Source organism: Ictidomys tridecemlineatus, chromosome 11 (genome assembly GCF_052094955.1).
Source record: "Ictidomys tridecemlineatus isolate mIctTri1 chromosome 11, mIctTri1.hap1, whole genome shotgun sequence".
In the NCBI taxonomy this organism is placed as follows: Eukaryota; Metazoa; Chordata; class Mammalia; order Rodentia; family Sciuridae; genus Ictidomys; species Ictidomys tridecemlineatus.
In genome coordinates this window covers 10,282,043-10,306,297 of record NC_135487.1, presented here as the reverse complement: position 1 = coordinate 10,306,297, position 24,255 = coordinate 10,282,043, and the positions used below count along the sequence as shown (strand labels likewise).

General features: G+C 53.7%; 1 protein-coding gene across 4 annotated transcripts in view; it reads right to left on the bottom strand.

The window, feature by feature from the left end:
* The window catches only part of Plekhm2 (pleckstrin homology and RUN domain containing M2), a 36,309-nt gene that overhangs the window by 5,641 nt on the left and 6,413 nt on the right, over window positions 1-24,255 (bottom strand). For 3 of the 4 annotated variants that reach the window (XR_013427464.1, XR_013427465.1, XM_078025352.1), the window contains exons 2-9: window positions 10,995-11,101; window positions 10,628-10,737; window positions 10,094-10,193; window positions 9,499-9,586; window positions 7,378-7,564; window positions 6,161-6,220; window positions 2,844-3,072; window positions 78-926 (exon numbers count right to left, since the gene is read on the bottom strand). Coding sequence is in view for 2 of the 4 variants with exons in the window: in XM_078025352.1 (XP_077881478.1) it covers window positions 78-926; window positions 2,844-3,072; window positions 6,161-6,220; window positions 7,378-7,564; window positions 9,499-9,586; window positions 10,094-10,193; window positions 10,628-10,737; window positions 10,995-11,101 (1,730 nt within the window). In the remaining 2 variants the exon portion in view is untranslated. The remainder of the gene's footprint in view (window positions 1-77; window positions 927-2,843; window positions 3,073-6,160; window positions 6,221-7,377; window positions 7,565-9,498; window positions 9,587-10,093; window positions 10,194-10,627; window positions 10,738-10,994; window positions 11,102-24,255) is intronic. The other variant, XM_078025353.1, reaches the window with a different exon arrangement.

Here is a 24,255-nt window from a genome sequence, read left to right as displayed (position 1 = left end):
TCCTCCGGGAGCTGGACTTAATTCACTGGGAGGTCAAGGACTGGCGGGGTCCCCTACCAGCCACAACTGTCCCTCACCTGAACTCAGAGGCGTGTGTCACCTCGGAAGGGCTCCCCTGGCCCTCATCTACCCCAGAGTCCTCAGCGCTGCTCAGGCACGGGCTGGGCTGGTCCTGCTTGAGCTGGCAAAGAGCCTCCTGTGTCCCAGGCTCAGGCTGGGGCTGGAGCTCGGGCACAGGCTCCTTGCTGACCAGGGGCACCTGGGGGTCCGGTTCCCGGGTCTCCAGCTCCTGATCCTCCCGTGGCGTGTCCTCTAGGGGCCCAGGAGTCTCTCCCTCTTTTCTTCCTCCTTCTTCTTCTTGGCCAGCAGCCGCAGGGCCACCAGGAACATGCAGCGGTTGGCCAGGCCCTGCAGCGTCATGGTTGCCACCACCTGATGTAGCAGTGCTTGGACTCTCAACGGTAAAGCGGTAGAAGTCCATGGGGGCCGGAAGCCCCTCACTAAAGTCGCCAAATGGCGGCTTCTCCGGGGCATCCCCGGGAGAGCCGGTCCGAAAGGACTGGTCTGGGGGCTCGACATGGGAACACCAGGTGCTGGGGTCCAACTGCCCGTGGAGCTGGTCGATGACCTTGCTCAGGGGCTGTCCCAGGCAGTCCATGGAGGTGTCCTTCATCTCAGGGATCAGCAAGCCCATCTGGCCAAACTCCGAGTGCTCGCTGCTCTCCGCTGCGCTGCTGGGCCCCTCTCCCTCCTCCTGGAGGGCGGCCCCGGGGTCCTGGGCATCCTGCCCCAGGCCTGGGCAGACCCGGCCAGCGCCGTCGCCCTGTGTGCTGAACTTCTGTTGGCTGGAGGCGGGGTGCAGCGGACTCGCCTCCTCATCCGATCTGGTTTTCTTCTTCTTGCCAGTTTTCTTCTTCTTGGTGACCCTGGATCAGCAGTAATGGGGAGGGACTTATACCCGAGTGCTGGGGACCAAGGGAAACCAGCCTGGGTCAGAAGGGCCAGCCTGGGCACATGCCCTCCAAGGTCAAGACCAGAGCCTCTTGGTCTGGGCAGTGTGGGCCCTGAAGTAGTCCCTGGTGCTGGCAGAGGCAGGGGAGGGCCATGGGCTGGGGACAGCACAGGGAGGCAGAGGTGGCAGTAGCCAGGGGGTTCCCTAAACAGATCCTACAAATTCCAGCTGATAAAATTAAGCTGGTCTTACCGCCTAGGGAATGAAGCCAGGCCGTGGGCAGCCAGGCCAGCACTCCCCTGGGCTCAGGTCCTTCTCTTAGGATGTAGGCATGGGTCCCTGCTGACCTCACTACCCGCTAGGTGTCACCATGGATAAGTCACCGAGAAATATACTCAGTTTCTATGCATAAAGTCCTGCCCCACCCTGGTTCCATGTTAGTGGAATGGGCCTGGCCAAGCCACCCCGAGGCTGAGTGGCTAAGCTGCTTGCTTTTGCTTTTTTTTTTGGTACTAGAGATTAAACTCAGGGCACTTTACCACTGAGCTACATCCCCAGCCCTTTTTATTTTTAATTTTGGAATTTTGAGGCAAGGTCTTGCTAAGTGGCTGAGGCTAGCCTTGAACTTGCAATCCTCCTGCCTCAGCCTCCCAAGTTGCTGGGATTATAGGCGTACACCACCATGACCAGCTTAAGCTGCTTTGTTCTGAAACCAGCCTGTGGGTTGGGCCTCCTGGCTCTAGGCCCTGGGGAGCAATGTCCCTTCCTCAGGCCAGCATGTCTGACCAGTATATGGGGCTTCTCTTCTCATTCAGAGTGGAGAATTCTAAGGACCGGGCCTAGGGAGGTCAGGCAGCCCCCACTCTGCTGAGGCTCTGGAAGAGCCCCCAACTTGTCACTGACCTCCTCCCTTGCCCCATGTACCTGTCCATATGACAAAGATACTTTTCCTCCAATGAACCAGGCTGGACTAGGTCTCTGAACTGGCTCACTGACTGCTAACAACTTCCTCAAGAGGAAGTCCAACCTGAAGGTGGTTTTTGATCTTTGTGTGTGTGTGTGTGTGTGTGTGTGTGTGTGTACACTTGGGATTGAACTCAGGGGTACTCAACCACTGAACCACATCCCCAGCCCTATTTTATATTTTATTTAGAGACAGGATTCTCACTGGGTTGCTTAGGGCCTCACAGTTGCTGAGGCTGCCCTTGAACTCGCCATCCTCCTGCCTCAGTCTCCTGAGCTACTGGGATTACAGGTGTGTGCCACTGCGCCCGGCTGTTTTTTGATCTTGAATGGACCAAACAAAATGCCCCAGCAGCCTAGGCATGGCCTCAGAAGCCAGCCATGGTTGTTAAGTGTACAGGCCACCTACCTCCAGGGCTTGGGCCGTGCCCTGGTCCCAGTGTTTGTTTCCCTCCGAACTTCCACGTGGAAGCTATAATTCCCATGGATGGGATCAGGAGGTGGGGGCCTTTGGAGGTGAGAGGTCCCGAGGGTGGAGCCCTCTTGTGCCCACGCAAGAGCAGCTCCAGAGAGCTCTTTCTCTGCTCTGCCTGTGCACACAGTGGTGTGGATGTCATGGAACTTGGAAGAGGCCCTCGTGGGAACGGCCCGTGCCGCACCCTGATCTCCCGCTCCGAGCCCCCAGAACCTCGGGAAGTAAAGGGTGCTGTTTAAACCGCTCTCTCCTTGTCCTGGTGGCGGCAGGAGGACAGGCTGCCGACTCCTCTGGCTCCAAGGTCTGCCTGGGGCTGGCAGGGCTGCTTCTCGGCCTCCAGAAAGGGGCTCCGCCACCATCAGGGGACACCCGCCCGCCCTGGTCTCAACAGTGAGGCAGGAGTGGACGCAGATGCGGGGACACTTGCAAACTCCCAGGCCCCTCCCTGCTGACCTGATGACCTCCAGCTCTGTGCAGGCGTCCAGGAGGCCCAGGGCCTGGGACCCCCCCTTCTCCTGAGAGCTGGTGTGCACAGGGGTGGTGTCAGAGGAGGACACGGTCTCCGCCTGCTCCTCGCTGAAGGGGTTGTGGCGCTGGGTGGGGCTCTTGGTGGACGCCTTGCTGCTGGTCAGGTCCGAAGCAGTGGAGCGGGGGCCGCTGACAGTGTCCGTGAGGTCTCCATCTGGGAGGACAAGGAGACAGGAGACGGCCCATCAGACCCCCGCTGGGCCCCAGAGGATAACCACTCGGGGAGGCGAGTGACTCCTCCAGGGAGGCCTGACAGCGTGGCCCTGTTTAAAGAGCTGAAGCCCCAACCCAACACGTCATGGGACTGGTGCTCTAGGAGCAACCTGGGGGACCGCCATCTCGCCACCCCGGGACCCCCAGGATCTGGCCTGTTAAGGTCAGTGGTGAAGCAGCTTCTAGGCCCAAGGGCAGGGTGACCTTGCTGCCTCCAAGGGAGCCAGGAGGGACAGGCCACACACCTCCTAGATGAACCTAAGAGCGCTCCTGCCAGAGGACAGGCGCCCGTCACCTCCTGCAGCCCACTCCCCGCTCGCAGGGCTGAAGGAGGCCCAAGTCCTCTGAAGGCCACAGACAAGAGACACAAAGGAAGCAAGGAGAGTGGAGGAGACACCAGAGAAGACAGGGGGGCTCGGGGGAGCCAGAGGGGGCCTGGTGGGCAGAGCGCAGGGGGAGAGTGGGAGGGCCGGACAGGAAACAGGACCCGAGGCGATGGGGGGGCGCTGCCCAGACGCCTGCAGGCCCTTCAGAGGGTGTGGCTTCTCTTCCCAGCACCCACCAGCACTCCCGGGGGACAGGCCAGGCGCCCCTTTAAGGGTGGTGCTGAGAGCCCATTCAAACCTCAGCTTGCTGATGGGCCCTCTTGGGGTCACCCCCTCACCCACTGCCCCTCCAGTGCTGGCCTAAGCAACCTCTCCCCACCCCCTTCAGCCACCTCAAGTCACTGGGACAGGCAGGGGGCACCGCCATGACAAGCACCAGGCTGCAGTGGCAGACGGGAGGTGGCCAAGCAGAGAACTGAGGCCCAGATGGTGCAAACACATGGGCAGGTCAGCGGCCAGGGACACAGCTGTTTTGCTGGCATATGGACAGCTTGCTGGCCATTATCTGTCCAGAAGAGAGGTGACAAACACACTCCCCTAGCCCCACTGGCAGGGCCCAGTCTGCCGTCACCTTCTTAGTGGAACTTGGAAACCATGGGCAGCTGCCTGCTGAGCCTGCGCATCAGCCTTTTTTTTTTTTTAAAGAGCACCATCTTTTGCTATAGGAATCGGGAGGGAGCTGGCGTAATCTCCAGCTATGCCGGAAAACAAGAGTGACCCACGAGGCTCTCATCAGATCCCTGGGACTCTAGGGCCTGGCTGTCAGAGGCTTTTAGGAAACCATGCCCTGACTCCAGAGCCGTCCCCTGCTCGGCGTCCAGCCCTATGCTGTCCTCGGCATGTGAGCTGCCCATGGGAGGGGTTCTAAGAGGCAAGGGGGCAGACCCTGAGGTGTTGGGCAGCAGGGCGAGATGCCACCAGCCCTGCAAAGAAGCCAAAGACCACTGAGCGTGGTGGCTCATGCCTATAATCTCAGAGACTTAGGAGGCTGAGACAGGAGGATCACAAGTTTGAGGCTCTCTTCAGCAACTTAGTAGACCCTGTCTCACTAAAAATTAAAAAGGGCTGGGATGCAGCTCAGCAGTGGAATGCCCCTGGGTCCCTAGTACAAAAAAAAAAAAAAAAAAAAAAAGAAGCCAGAAGAGCTTGAAATGGCCACCCCCATCCCACCCAGGGCCTTGAAAAAAAATTTTTTTAAATGTTGATGGACCTTTATTTTATTCACTTATTTGTATGCGGTGCTGAGATCGAACCCAGCAACTCTCACATGCTAGGCAAGAGCTCTACCCCCGAACCACAACTCCAGCCCCCAGGGCCCTGAATTTTGAGGTGCCCCTAAGTCCAGCTCTCCTCCAGGCCCCTGGGGAAGACAGACCCTCCCTAGGCGAGTGCCCCAGCATGCTCGGAACTCTTCAGTGCTCAAGGAGCTTTGGAAAGCAGGAGGTTGCGGTCAGTGGAGACACATCTCCCCCTGCCCTGGGCCTGAGTAAGCTCTGCATCTGGGCAACTGGTCCTCAGGCCCCGGGGAGCTCTGAAGGGCTCCAGAGGACGGTCAGGCCCTGCTTGTCAAATGGTGTAACAGGCACGTCAGGAAGGGTTAGTTGTTAGAGTCAGAGGGAAAACCAACGCCCGGCACGTGTGCAGTAGACAGGCTGAGAGGAGGACCAAGTCCTGATGGAATTCTGGGTTCAGGCTGATTAAACTAGAACCACTCACTTGGCCAAGTGACATGATTTATTTTTCCCAATGCTGTATCCTATTTCCTTCAAAGTTAAGCTATTTCATACTAAAATTACTTGGGAAAGATCTTCTGTCACCCATTACTCGGAGATCCTGTCTTTAATGTCGGGGAACCCCTGCTCCTCATCCTTGGGATGGGCCCACCCTCTGGCTCCCGGCAGCAAGCCCTTCAGGAAGAGGGTCTGAGATGGCCCGAGATGTAAGGAGGACACATTGACCTATCAGAAACGCCAGCTCTGCTCGGAGTACCCCAGCAACCTGGGCAGCTGCTCTATGAATTTGTGTAAGCCCAGCAGCAGGTGGCAGGCGGAGAGGTGCCCACACGCTGCCGCTGCCCAGCAGATGGGGTGGGAGGGTTGGTGGGTTTTATTTTTATCTGACTTAAAACTCCTAAGAGAACCTCCTGGAGGCCGTTTCAGCTCTGCCTGGGCAGCTCCCTGACTTGGACCTCAGTCCAAGTCTTCAAGGCGCCATCAGGAGTGGACCGCCATGGCCAAACCCTCTCCCAGACCCTCATCTAGCCCAGGGAGCTCGCGGCCCACAGGTTTAAGGGCCTCATTCTCCAGAACAGCCTCTGCTCACTGGTCAGGCCACTAGGCCCCACAAATGAGCCATCCCTCTGCACCCCAACTGCCCCTGGAATCAGGAAGGCGGATCTAGGAGTCCCGAACAGTCACTAGTGACCCGCGACCCCTGTGCAGAGGCAGGAGCTCCCTGGGGAGCAGGGGTGCGCCTGGGCTAAGGCCAAGTTCTCCTGCAGAATTCCATCGACAGAAGGCCAGGCCTGGCTTTGTTACGATCAGGGGTTATCGTCAGTAATAAGGAGCTGATCTTGAACATGCAGCAAGCTTGGCATGGAAACATCGCACAACAGGAAAAGAGGGTCACAGCGGACTGTCCCACCTTCCCAGTCTGTGCTGGGTACAGACGGCACTGCTGGAAACACATCTCCAAAATCATAATCTACAAAAACGAGGGGACAAAACTGAAGATTAGAAACACAGGAGTCGAGGGGGGTCACGAGGGGTCATGGGGGGAAACAGGAGAGGGAGCTCCCTACCTCCTCCCTAACCAGGAGTCCGGAAGCCCAGCTCCTGGCCAGGAGCCTCTGGCCAGCTGTGGGGCCTCTGGGGGCCATTCCTTCCACACCCAGAACCTGCTGTGGCAGAGACGAGCCGGGGGCCCTCCGCCTAGCCTCACGCTCTGCCCCTTGCCTCCTTTCCCTCCAGGCCTGGGGGGCAGCAAGACCCCCCCACCCAGTGCCTGCGTCTACTCTACAAGCTGCCAGGATGAGGCGGCTCGTGGGGGTCTGGCGGCTTCTTCAAGGCCGTGCCCTGACTGCTCCTGAGGCGGCCCACGCGGCCAGCAGAGCAGCTGGAGCCTTCCCCTGGCACAGGAGAGTGCAAGCCGTGCCCCAGCCGGGACAACGACCCGTGGCACAGCAGAAGTAAAGAAAGGGGAAGGTCAAGGCCCTGTGCTGAGGCAGCTCTAAGGAGGCCGAGGGAATCCCCTTCCCTGGAGTGAAGGGACCACGGCCCCACAGACTCCAAGTGAACACCAAGCCCTAAGGTTTGAGGAAAACCAGGTTGTTCTATCGGGTGTCAGATTGAAACAGAATGACCAAAGGCGCCTCTCGGTCTCTGCACCCACGGTGCACCAGGCCCTCACACCGCAGCAGTGTAGGGGGAGCTCAGTGGACTTGGGCACACACAGGGACCCGGCCAGCGTCCCTGCACGTCTGACCTGCCGGTTCTCTCCTCCTTCCAGAGGTGGCTCGGCCCGTCCTGCCAGGGACCTTGTGTATGCAACCTCCCCAGGGAGGCAGCACTCGCCCGCCACGGGAGGCAGGCGTCTCCAGGACACACCGCAGCTAACCCTCCTTGCTCAGAAATCTGCCCTGGGACTGCGACAGGAGCTTCTGGAAATGTGTCTAACACTCATAAAATCTTGTTTTGGCTCTTTGTGCCTGGAATCCCTTCTTCAGCCACCACAGGCTTTGCTGGACTGCAAGTCTCAACCACTGAATCAAAACCACCAAGAGAGATGTCACCAGCCAGGCTCACACGGCTCCAGTCCATCTGGGGCAGAGGCACGGTCCCCTTCTGCCCAGGGCCACTCACCCTCGCTGGATGGGGCGATGGCACTGTCATCCCACTCCAGGTTGGTGGAGGTGACAGAATTGAAGGAGTTGAGGGACAGGCTGTCCGAGCCATGCACGGAGCTGGGAAGGCGGTCTTCAAAGTCCAGCAGGTACTGAGGTTTATAGTAGTCAGGCATGTAGGGGGCCAGGTCCAAGTAGGGGGCATCCTGGGGAGAGTGGAGAGGACGTGGGGTGGGAGGTCAGGCGGATCAGAAAACGCCAGAGTCCAGGCAGGGAGACTCGGGTCTGACACCCCCGCCCCGGGCTCTTTCTCCTTTGGGAAATCAGGGAGCCTGACAAGTGAATGCAGAGATGAGCTGCTAAGAAGAGTAAGGTGAAGGGCAGGGGCTGGGCTCAGTGGGTCGATCCGCAGCACCACATAAGAATGAATCAACAAAGGGGCTGGGGCTGGAGCTCAGTGGTAGCGCACTTGCCTAGTATGCATGAGGCACTGGGTTTGATCTTCAGCACCACATAAAAATAAAGACAATAAAGTCCATCAACAACTAAAAAAGGGGCTGGGGATGTGGCTCAGGCGGTAGCGCGCTCGCCTGGCATGCGTGCAGCCCGGGTTCGATCCTCAGCACCACATACCAACAAAGATGTTATATGTCCGCCGAAAACTAAAAATAAATATTAAAAAAAAATCACATTGTTTAAAAAAAAACAACTAAAAATATATTTTAAAAAAATGAATAAACAAAAGAGTAAGGTGAAGAGTCTGGCTCTTCAAGCTGCGGCCCTGGCTATGGAGTGCAAGCGCCGTCAGGGGTGGAGCTGGTCCAGAGACAACGAGGCCATGTGCTCCCTTCACAGCCTCCAAAAAGAGAGGAAAGAGCCGGCACACCTGTAATCCCAGCTACTTGGGAGGCTGAGACAGGAGAATGGCAAGTTTGAGGCCAGCCTTTACAACTTAGCAAGAGCCTAAGTAGTGAGACCTTGTCTCAAGAAAATTAAAAGGACTGTGGATGTGGCTCAGTGGTAAAAGCACCCGTGGTACCAAAAAAAAAAAAAAAAAAAATGAAGGAGAAGAAAGAGCCGTCAGAAGGCAGCTGCGCCTCCAGCGCCTGCGGGTCTCTCTCACTGTCAGCACCCCTCCCCCTTCTCCACCACTGCTGGGTTCCCTTTTCAGTCTGTGCTCATAGGGAGGGTGACGTGACTAGGACAGGGCAGCCAGGCCCCCCTGGACAGCCAAGTCCATTGGTGCTGTGGTCACCACCACATCTGTGCAGCAGTCGACCCTCGTCTGTGGTTTTGCCTTCTATGGTTTTAGTTACTGTGATTCAAAAAATATTAAATGGAAACTTCCAGAAAAAAAACAATTCATAAGTCTTAAATAACTTTCATTACAGGACATTGTTATAATTGTTGTACTGTACTATCAGTTGATATTTCTTTATTGTTGTGTGTGTGTGTGTGTGTGTGTGTGTGAGAGAGAGAGAGAGAGAGAGAGAGAGAGAGACTGGGGATCGAATCCAGGGGGCCTCAACCACTGAGCTACGTCCTGGGCTCTCTTTTTCTCGAGACAGGTCTTGCTAAGTTGCTGAGGCTGGCCTCAAACTTGTGCTGTTCCTGTCTTATGAGTCCCCGGGGTTACAGACATGCACCACCATGCCCAGCTGATATCCCTTACTAAGCCTGATTTACAACTAAACTCTACCTTGGGCACGTTTGTGAAGGAAAAACCACTCTCTAGAGAGCTTGGTACTCTCTGCAGTTTCAGGCCTCCATTAGGGTCTGGGGGTCAGGGGGACCACTGTACAGTGCCTGGCTGGAGAATTTGGAGAGAGCAGCAGGGGGCACAACAGCTGGGAAGCCAGACTCCCAGGAAACACAGGTGGACGGGCCTTGTCCTTCCCAGACACACATGCCCTAAACATGAAGGCCAGTGCTTCTGGGAGTGGGGTTTTTCTCCATGTTGCTGGAGAGGGAGAAGTCACCTATATCAGGAATCCTCGCCACAGGGAGCTGGGAGAGACTCTCTCCTCTGCCTTCACTTCTGCCAACCCCGAAAGCTTCTCTCCCTCTCCTGAGCAACGGAGCAATGCTCAAGCTCAGCCACACCCTTCGCACTCCAGCAGCGAGAGCTATGGCGTCTCACCAGATCCAGGTCAAACCGAATGAACTCCAGCCCAGACACCAAGGTCAGGAAGAGCGTCAGGTGGTCGTGGCTGCAGACCAGGGCGTTCCTGAAGGACAAGGAGGAAGCGACACTGGTGTTCTGGGTCTGGTTGCCGGCTCGGCCCAACTTCACCAGCAACCAACTGTGTTGCAACGAGACATGTGACCCCACTCCCTTCTTCCCAGCATTCTCCTGGGTCTGAGCCACATGGCACTCGCCGGCCACTGTCTCCAGAGCTGGGCCTGTGGCATAAGGCTTGTCAGACTCTCAGCAGTTGCTGTAAGCAATCTGTCCCTGCAGTGACCCCAACAAGGGCTGAGGCAGAGGTGGAACACAGGCTCAGGCTGAGGCAGGGCAGCAGCTGTGCACAGGCCCCGCAGGACCCAGAGCTGCCGGAGGAAGCCACCACACTTCCAGCAAGCCCCCCGGGGCTCTTTGGCCATTGCCACTGTGTCCTCAGCATGCAGTGCCAGGCTAGGTCTCTGATGTGGCCCAGTATGGTATCCACATGTGACAGGAAGCTTTGGGAGGAGGCTCAGGGGAGCTGGAGGCGATGAGACAGCGTCGCCCTCACCTGACGTAGTACTTCTGCAGCAGGCCCAGGTTCTCCTGGAACAGACGCAGGTAGCTCTCCAGGGAGTTCTCGTTGAGGGCCAGGTACAGCCAGGCCCGGCCTGCAGGCCAAGGCAGAGAGGAGAAAGGGCCGCTGAGGACCAGGTTCTCCGACGGCCCTCAGGCCCCCCATGGCCGGCCAGGAACATCTGAGAGAGGGCGGGGACACACTCGGCCAGGCTGAGCTGTGCGCGGACTCTGTCCTGTCCTGCAGGCTAACCCAGATCCCAGCTCGGGGACAGAAACCAGAGTCCTCCCCGTGCTCAGTCTGGGCTCTAAGAGCAGTCCAGTTCTCGTCTACGTCATACCCCCCCCATCCCCAAAGCACCCACAAACTGTCACGTGCAGGGAAAACGGGGCTCTTGTGGAGCATCTTAACGCCCCTGCCACCAGATGCCACAAGGCAGGCAGTCTCCCAGGGCTGACAAGCTGAACCTGAGCCCGAGCTGCCCTGGGGGTGTGTGCCTCTGCCCCGTGTCTCCCTGGCACTACTCACTGCGCCCCAGGTTGGTGGCCACGTGCTGCAGCACCTCAATCTGCTTGATGGCCTCTCTCCGGGTGAAATGCACGACAAGCACCCAGTAACCAGAGGAGAGGTCCTGCAGCCTGTGAGGACAGGACGGCAGCGCTGGGGCCTGGGTGGGGCTGGCCCACCAGCTGCCACCAGTCAGGCCACAGGCAACCTGTGCGTGGCCCCGAGCCCTCCCCCAGGCGGGTGCGCCTGCCACATGGGTTCACAGAGCTACCTGGGATAGCCGTGGCCCACTTCAGCGAGACCAGCCTCCCCTGGCAAGGCAGACAGGAACTAAGGCAGATGAGGCCGGGCATCGCCTTCTGCAGGCACCGGGCCGGGCACCACTCACCCGTACAGCAGCGCGTGGTCCAGGTGCTCGCACAGGCGCTGCAGGACCTTGTCGTGGTTGCGGATGGCAGGGGTCTCGTCCTCACATGCGGCAAAGTAGCTCTGCAGCTGGAAGAAAAAACGTCAAAGTGGATAAAGAGCAGGGCTACAGAAGTTCAGGAATCAAGAAGGCAGCTGAGAAAAGCCCTGCCAGATGACATCCCCACAGTGACCGTCAGTCTGCCTTAAAAGCCCGGCCCTGCTGCCGATCCGCCCTGGAGCTCCAGAGGATAAAGCCCGACTCCTCACAGCCCTGTCCCCGAAAGTCCTTCAGTAAGCGCCTTGCGATGATGCTGGTGAGGGAGTCCCAGGCACACACCGGATCTGGCCAGGGGCACCACGCAGGGTGCCACCCTCACAGCTCACAGCGCCCACACCTGCACAGGCACCCGGAGCTCAACAACAGTGGCCCTGCGTGGAGCTGGCTGCCCTCTGCACAACCAAGGCCGGTGTCCTTGCAGAAGGCTGCTCAGGGGCCATGGCGGCCTGAAGACACTGGCAAAGCTGAACGTGGATCTGGACGTGTGCCAGGCTCATGTCGGGCCCTTCACCAAGGAGGACATTGTTCCCAGGTCCAACTGATGCAAGGAGATTTGGAGGGCAGGTGGGTGACCCGCAGCACAGAGCGGGCTCTGGGAAGACGGTGGCAGCTGGGTCTGCGTCCCCTGCAACTGCACAAAGCCCTGGGAGAGACGTCTGACCAGGCTCAGGTTAGCACATCCTGGTTGGCCGTTGCCAGAGGGAGAAGCTCGCAAGACACAAGAGCACAGACCTGGTCTCAGGTTTGAACTCTGGGGACAAAGGTGTTCTGAAGCGTTTTCTGGAAGCAGTGGGAGCAAGGGCTGCAGCAGGCAAGACACGTCCACGCACCAGGAAGCATGTGCTCCTGGAGGCAGGCCAGCCATTCAGCCCCACAACAAATGGCCTCTCTCCCCCATGGCCCAGGGCAAGCCCAGCAGCCCTGCTGGCTGGGGACAGTCCTGCAGGGTCTGCCCATCCCCCAGGCAGGCAAATGTGCCTCAGGAGGAAAGGCTTCAGGAGATAAAGACAGAGAAGGGAACCGCCAGACCTGCCCTGTGCCTCTGCAGTGGCTGGAGGCACTCCTACAGGCTTCAGGGTCAAGTTCAACACAGGTATTAGGGAAAAAGGTATTTTAATTTCTTTTCTTCTTCTTCTTCTTTTTTTTTTTTTTTTTTGGTAGCAGAGTTTGAACCCGGGGGTGCTTAACCACTGAGCCACATCCCCAGCCTGTTTTATTTTTTATTTAGAGACAGAGTCTCCCTGAGTTGCTTAGTGCCTCACTAAGTTCCTGAAGCTGGCTTTGAACTTGCGATCCTCCAGCCTCAGGCTCCCAGCCTCAGGCTCCCAGCCACTGGGATTACAGGCTGCACCACCACCACCACAAGGGCTTGTTTTTTAATTTCAAAATGTGAGATCAGAGCATCTTAAATAGATGAAAGGCTCCTTAGAGATTTGGCATAACTTCCTCATTTAAAAAGCAAGACCTGAAAGAGGCAGGGGATTTCCATGAGAACAGAGGAGAGATCAAGGCAGCAGAAGAAGGGGACAGACTGACAGGGTCGAGGGGGATGGGAAAGAGGAGGAACAGTGGGACAAATCTGATCAGACACCCATGACACACATAAATACACCATGGTGAATTTCACCTTGATGTATATCCATAATGCACTAATGTTCTAAGAACTATAAATAAACAGAAAAAGATCAGCAGAGAAAAAGGGAACAGGAGGGGGAAGAGGGGAGGAAAAAGGGAAGTACTGGAAATTGACTTGGAGCAAATTATACTCCATGCATAATTATGTCAAAACGAACATCAATATTATGCATATCTACAATGAACTAATAAAAAAAGGTAAGGGGCCAGGGATATAGCTCAGTTGGTAGAGTGCTTGTCTTGCATGCACAAAGCCCTGGGCTCAATCTCCAGCAACACACACACACACACACACACACAGAGTTTAAAAACCCTGTAATCCCAGATGCTCCAGAAGTAAGTTCAAAGCCAGCCTCAACAACTCAGCAAGACCCTGTCTGGAAATGAAAAATGCAGGGGATGTGGCTGCTGTTGAGTGCCCCTAAGTTCAACTCCCGTTACTCCCTCCAAAAATAAATAAAATTTCAGAAAAGGGGGGCTGAGGGTGTAGCTCATGGTAGAAGACGTGCGGAGCAGGCGAGAGGCCCTGGGTTTAGTCCTGGACACTACAAAAAATAATTAGCTAGGAAAATAAAAACTTCAAAAGCAGAAGGTTTATTCGTCTTCTTGATTATGAAAGTAGCCTCAGCTGTGGTGACACTGGAGTTAGGGGGCCAGGATGCGTGTGGGCGTGTGCGTGGGTGTGAACAGGGAGGGGGCCCAAGCCAGGAAATCCCGGCAGGCAATGAGATTTTGAGCCGATAGGCAGGAACTAGGATTCCTTTCTCAAGCCAAGGTAACAAAATTAAATGATCCACAGACAACAGCCGTTTATTGGGAAAATATAGGCAACATGAAGGGGCACATGATGCCTCAAGTCCTCCTGCTATCCTGGTCCCCTGTGGACAGCAGGGTGCTGTGCCACAGAGCCACACCCTCAGCCCGTGGACAGCATGGGGCTGCACCATGGAGCAATAACCTCAGGCCTTTTTACTTTTTTTTTTTTTTTTTTTTGAGACAGGGTCTCACTCAATTACCCAGGCTGGCCTTGAACTAGAGATCCTCCTACCTCAGTCTCCTGAGTAGCTGGGATTGCAGGTGTGCGCCACTGCACTGGTTTTACAGCTTTAGGACTTTATATTTTATTCTATTTTTTTGTAGTGCTGAACATTGAACCCAGGGCTTTGCACATGCTAGGCAAGCACTCGACCACTAAGCTACACCCCAACCTTGTTTTTTTTTTTTTTCTTTTCTTTTCTTTTTTATTATGTTCAGATCTTTATATATTATGTGCAATAAGGATCCAGCTTCATTATCTTCTGGAAGGAAACCATTTCCTCATATTAATGAATGGACCAGCCCTCCCTATTGAGATGTGACTTGATACGCCCCTTTCTAAACTATTCTGCGTTATTGATCTGCTGTCATTCTGTGTCCGCACCCTGTTTTTAATTATTTTCACTTTATTCATTACTTGGATGTGGGCAGATAAGTCTACTCCTTCCCCTATCCCAATTACTCTTTTTCAAAACTGTTTTGATCATTCCAACCCATTCTTTTAGAATCAAATTTCATTATAATTCCCTTCTGGGTATTTAATAGATTCATGCTGAATCCAGAGATTATCTGTGGAAAGAAATGAAATCTTTGCAATATTGAGTCTTTCTATCGAGGACCGTTGACCCTCAGCCCATTTATTAAGGCCTTTTTTGTTTTCTGGTTCTGGGGATTGAACCCACAGATGCTCTACCACTGAGCTACATCCAGCCCTTTATATTTTTTAAATTTGAGACAGAGTCTCACTAAGTTGCTCAGGCTGGAACCTGCCATCCTCCTGCCTCAGCTTCCCAAGAAGCTGAGATGTGCTGCTGCGCCCAGCTATTCAGGACTTCTTCACCTTGACCATGAGGAGAGGGCTCAGGAGGTAGGACACAGGGTGCTGCTGCTACAGAGCTGCACACTTTTGTTAAATTACTTGACACTTTAACCTTAATTTTTTGTTGTCTATAACACGTTAAAAGGATTTGTTAGAGCTGAGCTGTCAAATCCGTAGCCTCTACCCCATGAGGCTATTTAAGCTTAAATGTAAATGACACAAAATTTTAAAAATCAGCTCCAGTTGCAGTAGCCCCATTCCAAATGCTCAGTGGCCACATGTGGCCACTGCATTAGTGTAAGTCCAGAACACATCTGTCACCATTGACACTTTGCTGGTACACTACTGCACAGGTCAGGTGAGCAGCAGGTGCTCACTAAGCAGTGGAGATTATTTACAATGTTGAACCCATTTTCTTGGTCACAACAGTGGCACAGCACTTGGGTAAACATAAATTCAAATGCAAGAGCACAGCGCTGCCTCTGCTCTGTCCCTCACCTCTTCTTCACCAGCAGGGTCCTAACTCCCACTCTTGGTACTGGTGCTTCACCACTGAGCCACACCCCCAGCCCTTCTTATATTTTATTTAGAGACAGGGTCTCACTAAGTTGCTTAGGGCCTCACTAAATTGCTGAGGCTAGCCTTGAACTCAGCCTCTAGACCACTGGGACCAGTGCCCTCTTTAATCATTCTTTACTAAAAGAGTAATCCCATCATCTCAGGTGATAAAATGAGCCTGAATCAATGCTATAGCCCAACACAGATCTCCTACTGAAAAGGAAAAGAAAAACAATGTCCAGGAATCAATAATGCATAGGGCTGGGGTGCGGCTCAGGGGCAGAGCACTTCTCTGCCAAAGTTCATCCCCAGCACCAAAAAAAAAAAAAAAAAGAAGAAGAAGAAGAAGAAGAAGAAGAAGACGATAAATGATGCAAGAGCTCGCGGAGCTGTGTCAACAGCTTGGGCTTGTGCCTTGGGATCTATCTGGTCAGCAAAGCATGGCAAGGTAAATAGAAGCAGATGCGCTGTCCCTTAGCCACAGAGAGGCCACAGCCAATGGCCACCAGTAAGACTCTGAAAGAACAGCTGTGGAAGACAACCTTCACGTGTACAAGGACCCCTGGATGACAGGACTGGGACGAGCACAGCAGACAGCCCAGCCTGGGAGACAACTGCCATCTTCCAGCCCAGAGACACTTGTGGGGAGCCGACGCCGGCTGTGGCACGAGCCACATTTACCAAGCACTGCTCAGTGTGTGGATTCTAGGGTCAGATAATATGCTTGAATCCGACTCTGAAACTCACTTGCTGTGTGACCTGTACACTCAGTCTCCCCATCTTTAAAATGGGCTTAGTACCTTCCTTGGAACCCTTCTAAAGGATGTCATGAGGGTTCAGATGATGGTCGCACTGTATTGATCAAAGGGCGTGACACCTTGTCCACACTCGGGGGCCAGCAGCTGTGATGACAGTGCAGCTCAGGAACATACTTAATCATCAGAGCAACCCCATAAAGTGGGTCACCAAGCGAGTAAGCAGCAGAGCCAGATTTTAAACCCCGGTCTTTTCTCTCTTTCTTTTCTTTTCTTTTTTCTTTTTTTGAACCTAGGGGCTTTTTACCGCTGAGTTACATCCCCAGTCCTTTTTATTTATTTTTTAAATTTTGAGTCTCATTAAGTTGCCCAGGCTAGTTTCAACCTGCCATCCTCTGCCTCGGCCTCCCACGTAGCTGTGGTTGCAGGCCTGCGCCTCATACCCAGCTCAGCTCTCCCAGGTCTTTTCACCAAATGTGAGCTCCAGGACCTGAGGGAACAAGTACACAAATGTCAGGACATCTGCATTCCGGCCCTATACGTTGAGGAGAATTAAAAGAAAATGCAGTGTCCCTTCCCAAATCGGGAGAATGAAGGGCCTGGTTGATATGGACTCTGGGTCGTCTGTAGTCGGCTCCTTGCAGGCACTGAGGCCCGCCAGGCCGTTTCTGAGAAGGTGTGCCAGTGACCCTCCCTCCTGTGCCCCACACCAGCTTCCCCCAGAAGCCAGGAAGTGTCTTTTGAGTCACAATAAGCCCTAGCTGCTCGGAGGAGACCCCACTCCTAGGAAGAAATTCACCCTGCGGCTCAAGACTGTCGAGTCGCTCTGCTGTTGGCCTCTGTCCATGTGGACCTGGAGAGGGCAGAACACTCCTGGCATGGGGTGAGCGGAGTTGGCCAGTATGGCCAGGGGCTTGCTCTTGTTTTTGCCAATAAAGTTTTATTGGAACCCACATCTACACCTGCTCTGGCATTACAACAGCCAAGTTGAATAAAGGCAACTGAGACTACATGGCCTGCAGAGCCCGAAACTCTGACTATTCAGCTCTGTAAGAAGAAACTTGCTGATCCGCTGGGTAGAATTTGGCAGCGGGGGCAAGCACCCTTGGGACAGGTTGGGCTGGGGAGGCGTCTCTTGCTCAAAATTCAGTTCAGCAGTGGCCAGAGAGGGTGGCTCAAGCCTGCAGAGTCAAGTCACACAGGTCAAAAATATAACTGAAGGGCTGGGGTTGTAGTTCAGTGACAGAGCACTTGCCTAGCACATGTGAGGCCCTGGGTTTGATCCTCAGCACCGCATAAAAATAAATAGCCCAGTGGCGTAGTGGCGCTCGCCTGTAATCCCAGCAGCTTGGGAGGCTGAGACAGGAGGGTCACGAGTTCAAAGCCAGCCTCAGCAATGGCGAGGTGCTTAGCAATTTAGTGAGACCCTGTCTCTAAATAAAATACAAAATAGGGTTGGGGGTGTGGCTCAGTGGTTGAGTGCCCCTGAGTTCAATCCTGTGTACCAAAAATAAAAAATAAATAAATAAAAATTATTTATTTATTGTATCAAAAATAAAAAATAAATAAATAAAAATAAAAAATAAATAAAGGTATTGTGTCCATCTACAAAGGAAAATATTTTTTAAAAAATATTACTGAGGGCTGGGGCTGGAGCTCAGTGGTAGAGCGTTTGCCTGGCATGTGTGAGGCCCTGGGTTCTACCCTCAGCACCACATAAAAATAAATAAATATGTGTCCATCTATAACTAAAAAAAAATTTTTTTAATTACTGAGCACCTACTTCATGTACGTCAGGTACTATTCCTTTTATTTATTTACTTCACAGTACTAGGGATTGAACCCAGGGGCCTTCTGCCACTAAACTACTACATCTACATCCCTAAAGCTGCTGCTGCTGCTTCTTCTTTTTCTTTTTTTTAAACAGGGTCTCACTAAGTTGCCCAGCTAGGCATGAACTTGCAGTTCTGCCTCAGTCCTCGGAGTAGCTGGGATTACACATGTATGCCACTGTGCCCAGTAGATACTATTCTTTTACAAAGTCCTTAAGTCCTTATAAAACTTACATTCTGGTGGCAGAGATAAACTATGTGCAAATATATAAAATAGCATCCGGGAACCATAAGTGCTATTTAAAAAAAAAAGGCAGGGCTAGGCACAGTGGGGCACACCTGTCATCCCAGCTACTGATGAAGCAGGAGGATTGCAAATTCAAGGCCAGCAGGATAAGTTACCAAGGCTCTGGCTCTAAATAAAAAAATTAAAAGGGCCAGAAACAGTTCCGTGGTAGAGAGCATGCCTAACATGCACAAAGCTGTTACCATGCACAAAGTTTGATCCCCAGAACCAAACAACCCAACAAAAACAGAGGAAGGGTATGCAGGCCAGGTGCAGTGGCACACACCTCTAATCCCAGTGACTCAGAAGGCTAAGACAGGAGGATCAAAAGTTCAAGGCAGCCTCAACAACTTAGGGACACCCTGTCCCTAAAATAAAATGGAGCTAAGGTTGTGGCTCTGGGATGGAGCTGAGGTTGTGGCTCTGCGGTACAGCACGTGCCTAGAAGGTACAAGGCCCTGGGGTTCAGCCCTTAGCACCACATAAAAATAAATAAAATAAATAAAATAAAGGTATTGTGTCCAACTACAACTAAAAAATTAATATTTAAAAAAAAAGAAGGGGCTGGGGCTGGGGCTGTCACTCCGTGGTAGAGGACCCTGGTTCTATCCAGGTACAGCAAAACAAAACAAACTGAGCCGGACAAGGTGCCCCCGAGGGCAGGGCTTGGGGGTTTCTGGGGGTAGAGGACCCGGTTAGGGAACAGCAGCCGCAGCACGGAGGGCCTTTAGAAAGGGAGATGCTTGATGAAGGGAACCTGGGTGAGGGGGCAGGACACAGGGAGGGAGGGCAGGAAGTGTGAGGGGAACCTGCTTAACAAACGAGCATGTCCAGAAACAGCCTTAATGAATGAAGCAATTGGAGCTGAAAAACTCAGTAGAAATTTGATGATATTAAGGAAAAATTTTTAATTTTTTTTGTACCAAGAGGTGCTATAAACTGGCCTACAGCCACACACCTTTTCCTTTATTTTTTTACAATTTTGAGACAGGGTCTTGATAAGTTGCTGAGGCTGGCCTTGAACTTGTGATCCTCCTGCCTCAGCCTCCTGAATGAATCACTGGGATGACAGGTGTGTGCCATGGTGCCTGGCCAACTTTTTAAAGATGTAAAGGTGGTACTGGGTTATATGAGAAAAGAGTCCTCATCTTGGAGCAATAGACACTGAAGTATTTATGGATGTCGGAATCTGTTTCAAAATAATGGAGGGATGCGGGCATAGCTGACGCAAGACTGTCCATGAGATGATGAGAGAGATGGGAAGAAGAGGGGGAAGACGGAGGAGAGGGAGGGAGCTGCAAGGAGGGAGGGAGAGAACAAAGGAGCACGTGACAGGAAAGCAAATAGGAAAACTCCTGGGACCAGTTTTGCCAAAAGGGTGTTGGGAGAACAAGATCGGGTGGAGTCAGCCGGAGAGTTCCTTCCCCAACAGGAAAGACAAGAGGGACAGTCCCGGGGAGGTGGCCACAGACGAGCCAGAGGCAGGTGGGCTGGTTCTCCTGACCAAGGGAGGATGAAAAAGTTCTCATCAGAAGAAAATCTAGGGGCTGGGGATGTGGCTCACGCTCGCCTGGCATGCGTGCGGCCCGGGTTCGATCCTCAGCACCACATACCAACAAAGATGTTGTGTCCGCCGAGAAGTAAAAAATATTTAAAAATTCTCTCTCTCTCTCTCTCTCTCTCTCTCTCTCTCTCTCTCTCTCTCCCTCCTTCCCTCTAAAAAAAAGAAAAAAAAAAAAAAGAAAAAGACAATCTAGACAAGCAGGGAGAGTTGGGGGTGCGGAGGCCGCTCATTCTCACAGTGCCCTTTAGAAGCTGGCCTCCCCAAGGTCCGGGAGCGGCCTGGCCTCCGTCTCAACACCCAGGATGGGCTAAGTGACTCTTCTGTCTGGTTTTTGGGGGGACTCAGGCACCAGGCCTGGGGACAGCTGGTTCAGCTCATGCCAGAGCCCTTCCCAGCCAGGGGGTGGGTGCTCCCTGAGCCCCCTGGGAAGACTGGCCATCAGGAGACTAAGCCAGACCCCGTGGCTTCGGGGAAATGTGGGCGGCACTCTCCAGCAGCCAAGAATGCCTGACGCAGAGCCTTTTAATCAGGGTTGGTCCCACCCTGCTCTGGGCTGCCCTTGTTTTGTCTCTTCGTAGACACACAAACACAAAACACTATAAGTGCCATAGCTAGTACCAAGCAGCCCTTCCAGATTGTTCTATAATAGGTAACTCAAAGGCAGCTGTGAAAGATGAAATGGGCAAATGAAAAGATGGTTACAGCCGGGCACAGAGGCACACACCTCTAATTCCAGTTCCTTGGGAGGCTGAAGCAGGAGGACCACAAGTTCAAGGCCAGCCTGGGCAACTTTAGCAAGACCCTGTCTCAAAAAGCAAAAGGGGCCGGGAATGAAAATAAGTAGAGCACCCCTTAAACCAGTCCCCTGAGCTGGGGAAAAAAGAAGAAGAAAGTAAGGAAGAAAAGATGGTGACCTCCTTTCTCTCTCCCAAGTCAGTCAAGCCACAGGATTTGTCTTTTTTTTTTTTAAGAGAGAGTGAGAGAGGAGAGAGAGAGAATTTTTAATATTTATTTATTTATTTTTTTTTCCCTCAGCGGACACAACATCTTTGTTGGTATGTGGTGCTGAGGATCGAACCCGGGCCGCACGCATACCAGGCAAGCACGCTACTGCTTGAGCCACATCCCCAGCCCCAAGCCACAGGATTTGATGCTGCCAGCCCAACAGATGGGTGATCTGGATCCAACTCTGCCACTGACTCCCAGGCTATCCTGGGAAGGAGGAGGGGTAACACCTCTATATTTATAGAGGACAAAATCCTGCTCCAACAACACCAGGAAGCGCTGCGGGGCTGAGAGCGGGCTGCACGCACGGGTGCTCCACCTGGTGACCACTTCAGGCTCCTCTGCGGCCCCTGCCATGCCTGTCCCTGCTCACCCACAGAACGCAGGCCTATGGCTGTAGGAAAACTCAGTCTGGCGCCACCCGAGGCATGCTCTCGGGCTACCCATGGGGGAGATCACCAGGTAACAGCAGCCTCCCTACTGGCTCCAAGGAGACCAATCGTATTTAGATGACAGCAAGTTTAGGACAGCCTCAGCAGTTGAGGTCTAGGAGACAGAAATCCAAGAGCAGAAAAGACCCAACCAAAGGGCTGCTCCCTCGCCTCAAACTGTCCCAAGAATTAAATCAGCCATGCATAGTGGCACACACCTGTGATCCTAGCAACTTGGGAGGCAGGAAGATTCCAAGTTCAAGGCCACACTGGGCAACTTTGGCTCAACTGAACCTTAGAGACAGACTGTAGCAAAGACCCCCAGGTCCCCTTAGTCTACAAGGCCTGTCCTGAGACCCTGCAGGAGCACTGTGGGCGAGGACAAGCCTCGGGAGCAGTGACAGGTGCAGCCAGCCTTGTGTTTTGGAGTCCTACCCCCAGCATGGCCACTGATTGGGCAAACCGCCCCCAGATCTTCTGGGACATTCTTCCTCTCCAGGGCAGGTCCCCAGAGGAAAGGCAGAGTTCAGGCCACTTGTACCATTTACTACCTCATAAGTTGAGGTACCCCTAAGCCTTGATGCATGGACTCCTCAGTGGGGGACTCCAAGAGGACTAGTGTGGATCATGGGAGCTGGACAAGGGCTGCTGTGGTCAGAGCTACCTACTGTTCCCTTGGGGAGTCCACCATGACAGCTCACCCCGCCCTACCTTGCATTAACCATATGGGCCAGCCTCAGAAAGGTCTGAAGGGAAAGGCCAGCGCTCTTGATTCCTTCCCCTCAGAAATAAACAAGCAGACAAGCCAATAAGTGCCTTCTTCTTAGTCAAGCTTCTCAAGAGCAATGCCTGTTGCACCTCCCAGGCCTGGATCCCCACTGCCAAGGGCATTTCTATGGAGGATCTAGCAGCGTCCAAGGCGAGGCCAGAGTTGGCTGGAGAGCCCTTAGTTTTTAGCAGCAGTTTCCCAGGACTCAGTGAGAACCTCCGTGCAGGAAGCGTGAAGGGAGCCAGAGCCTGGGGCGGGGTGTCCGTGAATGGAACTGACTGCTGAACCTGCTGGAAAGGCAGAAATAATCGCTCAGCCACAGCCTCCCATTTTAGGAGGGAGACTGGGGCTCAGGCTTCGCCCAGTGTCCCTCTGCTTCCTGCAGTCTCGGCCAGATGCCCTCCAGGAGAAGGCCAGTGCTGGAGGCGGCCACCCACCTGGGTGAAACAGCTGTTGAGCCGGGGTGGGGCTGGGTGTACCTGCCCAAACCCTCAGAAAGTGCTCCTCCCTGCACCCTCCCCAGGAGGGCAGAGCACGGGGCACTGAGCCATCCCAGGGCTTCAGTGACTGAACAGAACGGGGAGGTAGGGGCTGGGCAGGAACTCTAGCTGCTTCTTCCTAGATAGCGTGAGGGTGTCAGCAGAGGTTCCGGTTGCTGGTGACTGCTGCTCCCCCAACCCAGGCAACCGTGATGCTTCTGCCTTACTCTAGTGATTCTAGAATCCCTAACCTGAGATCCCCCCCCTTCTTAGCCAGGAAATGTCACCCAACCGCAGGACAGCGGACTATGGGGCAGAAGAACTCAGAGCCCTCCCTGCATAAGAACCAGAGGTCCTTGATTTGGAGAAGATGGTCCTCTAAAAGGGCATGAAAAACCATGTCCTTCAGCTGAGGTCCCTGGGGGATGGCCAAGCCCCTGCCCAGGAAGGACCTGTGCCAGGCCGTGGGGACTGGCTTGGACTGGCTGGATCCCTCCCCCAGCAGAGCTGTCACAAAGGGTTGGCCTGCCATGGCCCCGCACTGCTTCATAAGCAAGACTGGTGAAACTGAGGCTTCTAAGCCACTTATTTGCCACCAAATACAGCACCAGCTCCACATTTTCCTTCTCGATCTCCCAAATCGCTGCTGCTGGTCCCTTTGCTGGAGACCTGTAGGTGCTCTGCTCTGACAGCTCTGCTGAAAGCAAAAGGCAGGTATGGAATCATTCGTGGGTTTCCTTTTCCTGTGCTTCCTTTGGGGCGCAGGAAGGATGATGGCCAAGAAGGCCAGATCTCTCGGGTACTTGGACCCAGCGCAGTTTCTACAGTTAAACGCTCCTCCCTTCAGAAGGAGAGAGCACAAGCCTCAAGGCACTGTGACCGCTCTGCCCTGGAACCTGGGACCAAGGATGTCTCTCAGAGTGGGCAGAACATGGCGAGGCTCTGCCAAGAGGTTCCTAGCAAACACCAGAGGCCCAGAAGCCACGCTGGCCTGGAAGCCACGGGCGTCGGCAGGAGCCCTGCCTGGGGTTCTGAGCACCCCATGTTCAGGCCTGCTCCCGCCCTGACAGGAAGAGGGCAGTTTCTCAAAGCCTCATTTGAGCCAGGCCTGTGGAGCCTGGAGCCGGCTGGCTCTGGGTTGTCTTTCACTTCCCCTTTCCTGGGCTGCGCCTGTGCAAGACCACTCAAGCAATCCCACCCAGACACCGGGGTGCTGGAGGAAAACAGTCCCCAGAGTCCCTGTCTAATCACATGGCGGGGACCCCGATTTTACTCCAAGGCCTGGGCAGGGTAATCAGCTAGCCCCAGGGTGAGAAAGCATGGGGGTGGGGGGGACTTCACAGACCACGATCCATGGTTGATTGGTTGGTTGGGTTTTTTCTAGGAATTGAAGCCAAGTGCTCTACCACTGAGCTCCTCCTTGGTCCTTTTCATTTTGAATTAGGGCCTCACTAAATTGCTGCGGCTGGCCTTGAACTGGCCATCCTCCTGCCTCCCCCCCTCCCCTATAATCCCAGCGACTTGGGAGGCTGAGGCAGGAGGATTGCAAGTTGTTTGAAGCCAGCTTGGGCAACCTGGCAAGACTGTCTCAAAATAAATTTTAAAAATTAAAAGGGTTGGAGGGCTGGGGTTGTAGCTTGGTGGCAGAGTGCTTCCCTAGCATGTGTGAGGCCCTGGGTTTGATCCTCAGCACCACATAAAAATAAATAAAATAAAGGTATTTTGTCCAATTACTACTAAAAAAATAAATTAAAAATAAAATAAAGACATGCTGTCCATCAAAAAAAATTTTTTTTAAAAGGGCGGGGGTCGGAGGGCTTGGGCTGTAGCTCAGTGGTAGAGCGCATGCCTAGCATGTGTGAGGCACTGGGTTCTATTCTCAGCACCACATATAAATAAATAAAATAAAGGTCCACCAACAACTAAAAATATATTTTAAAAAAGCGGGGCAGGGAGTTGGAGATGCAGCTCAGTGTAGAGTGCCCGGTGGTCAAATATCATCAAAAGACACAAA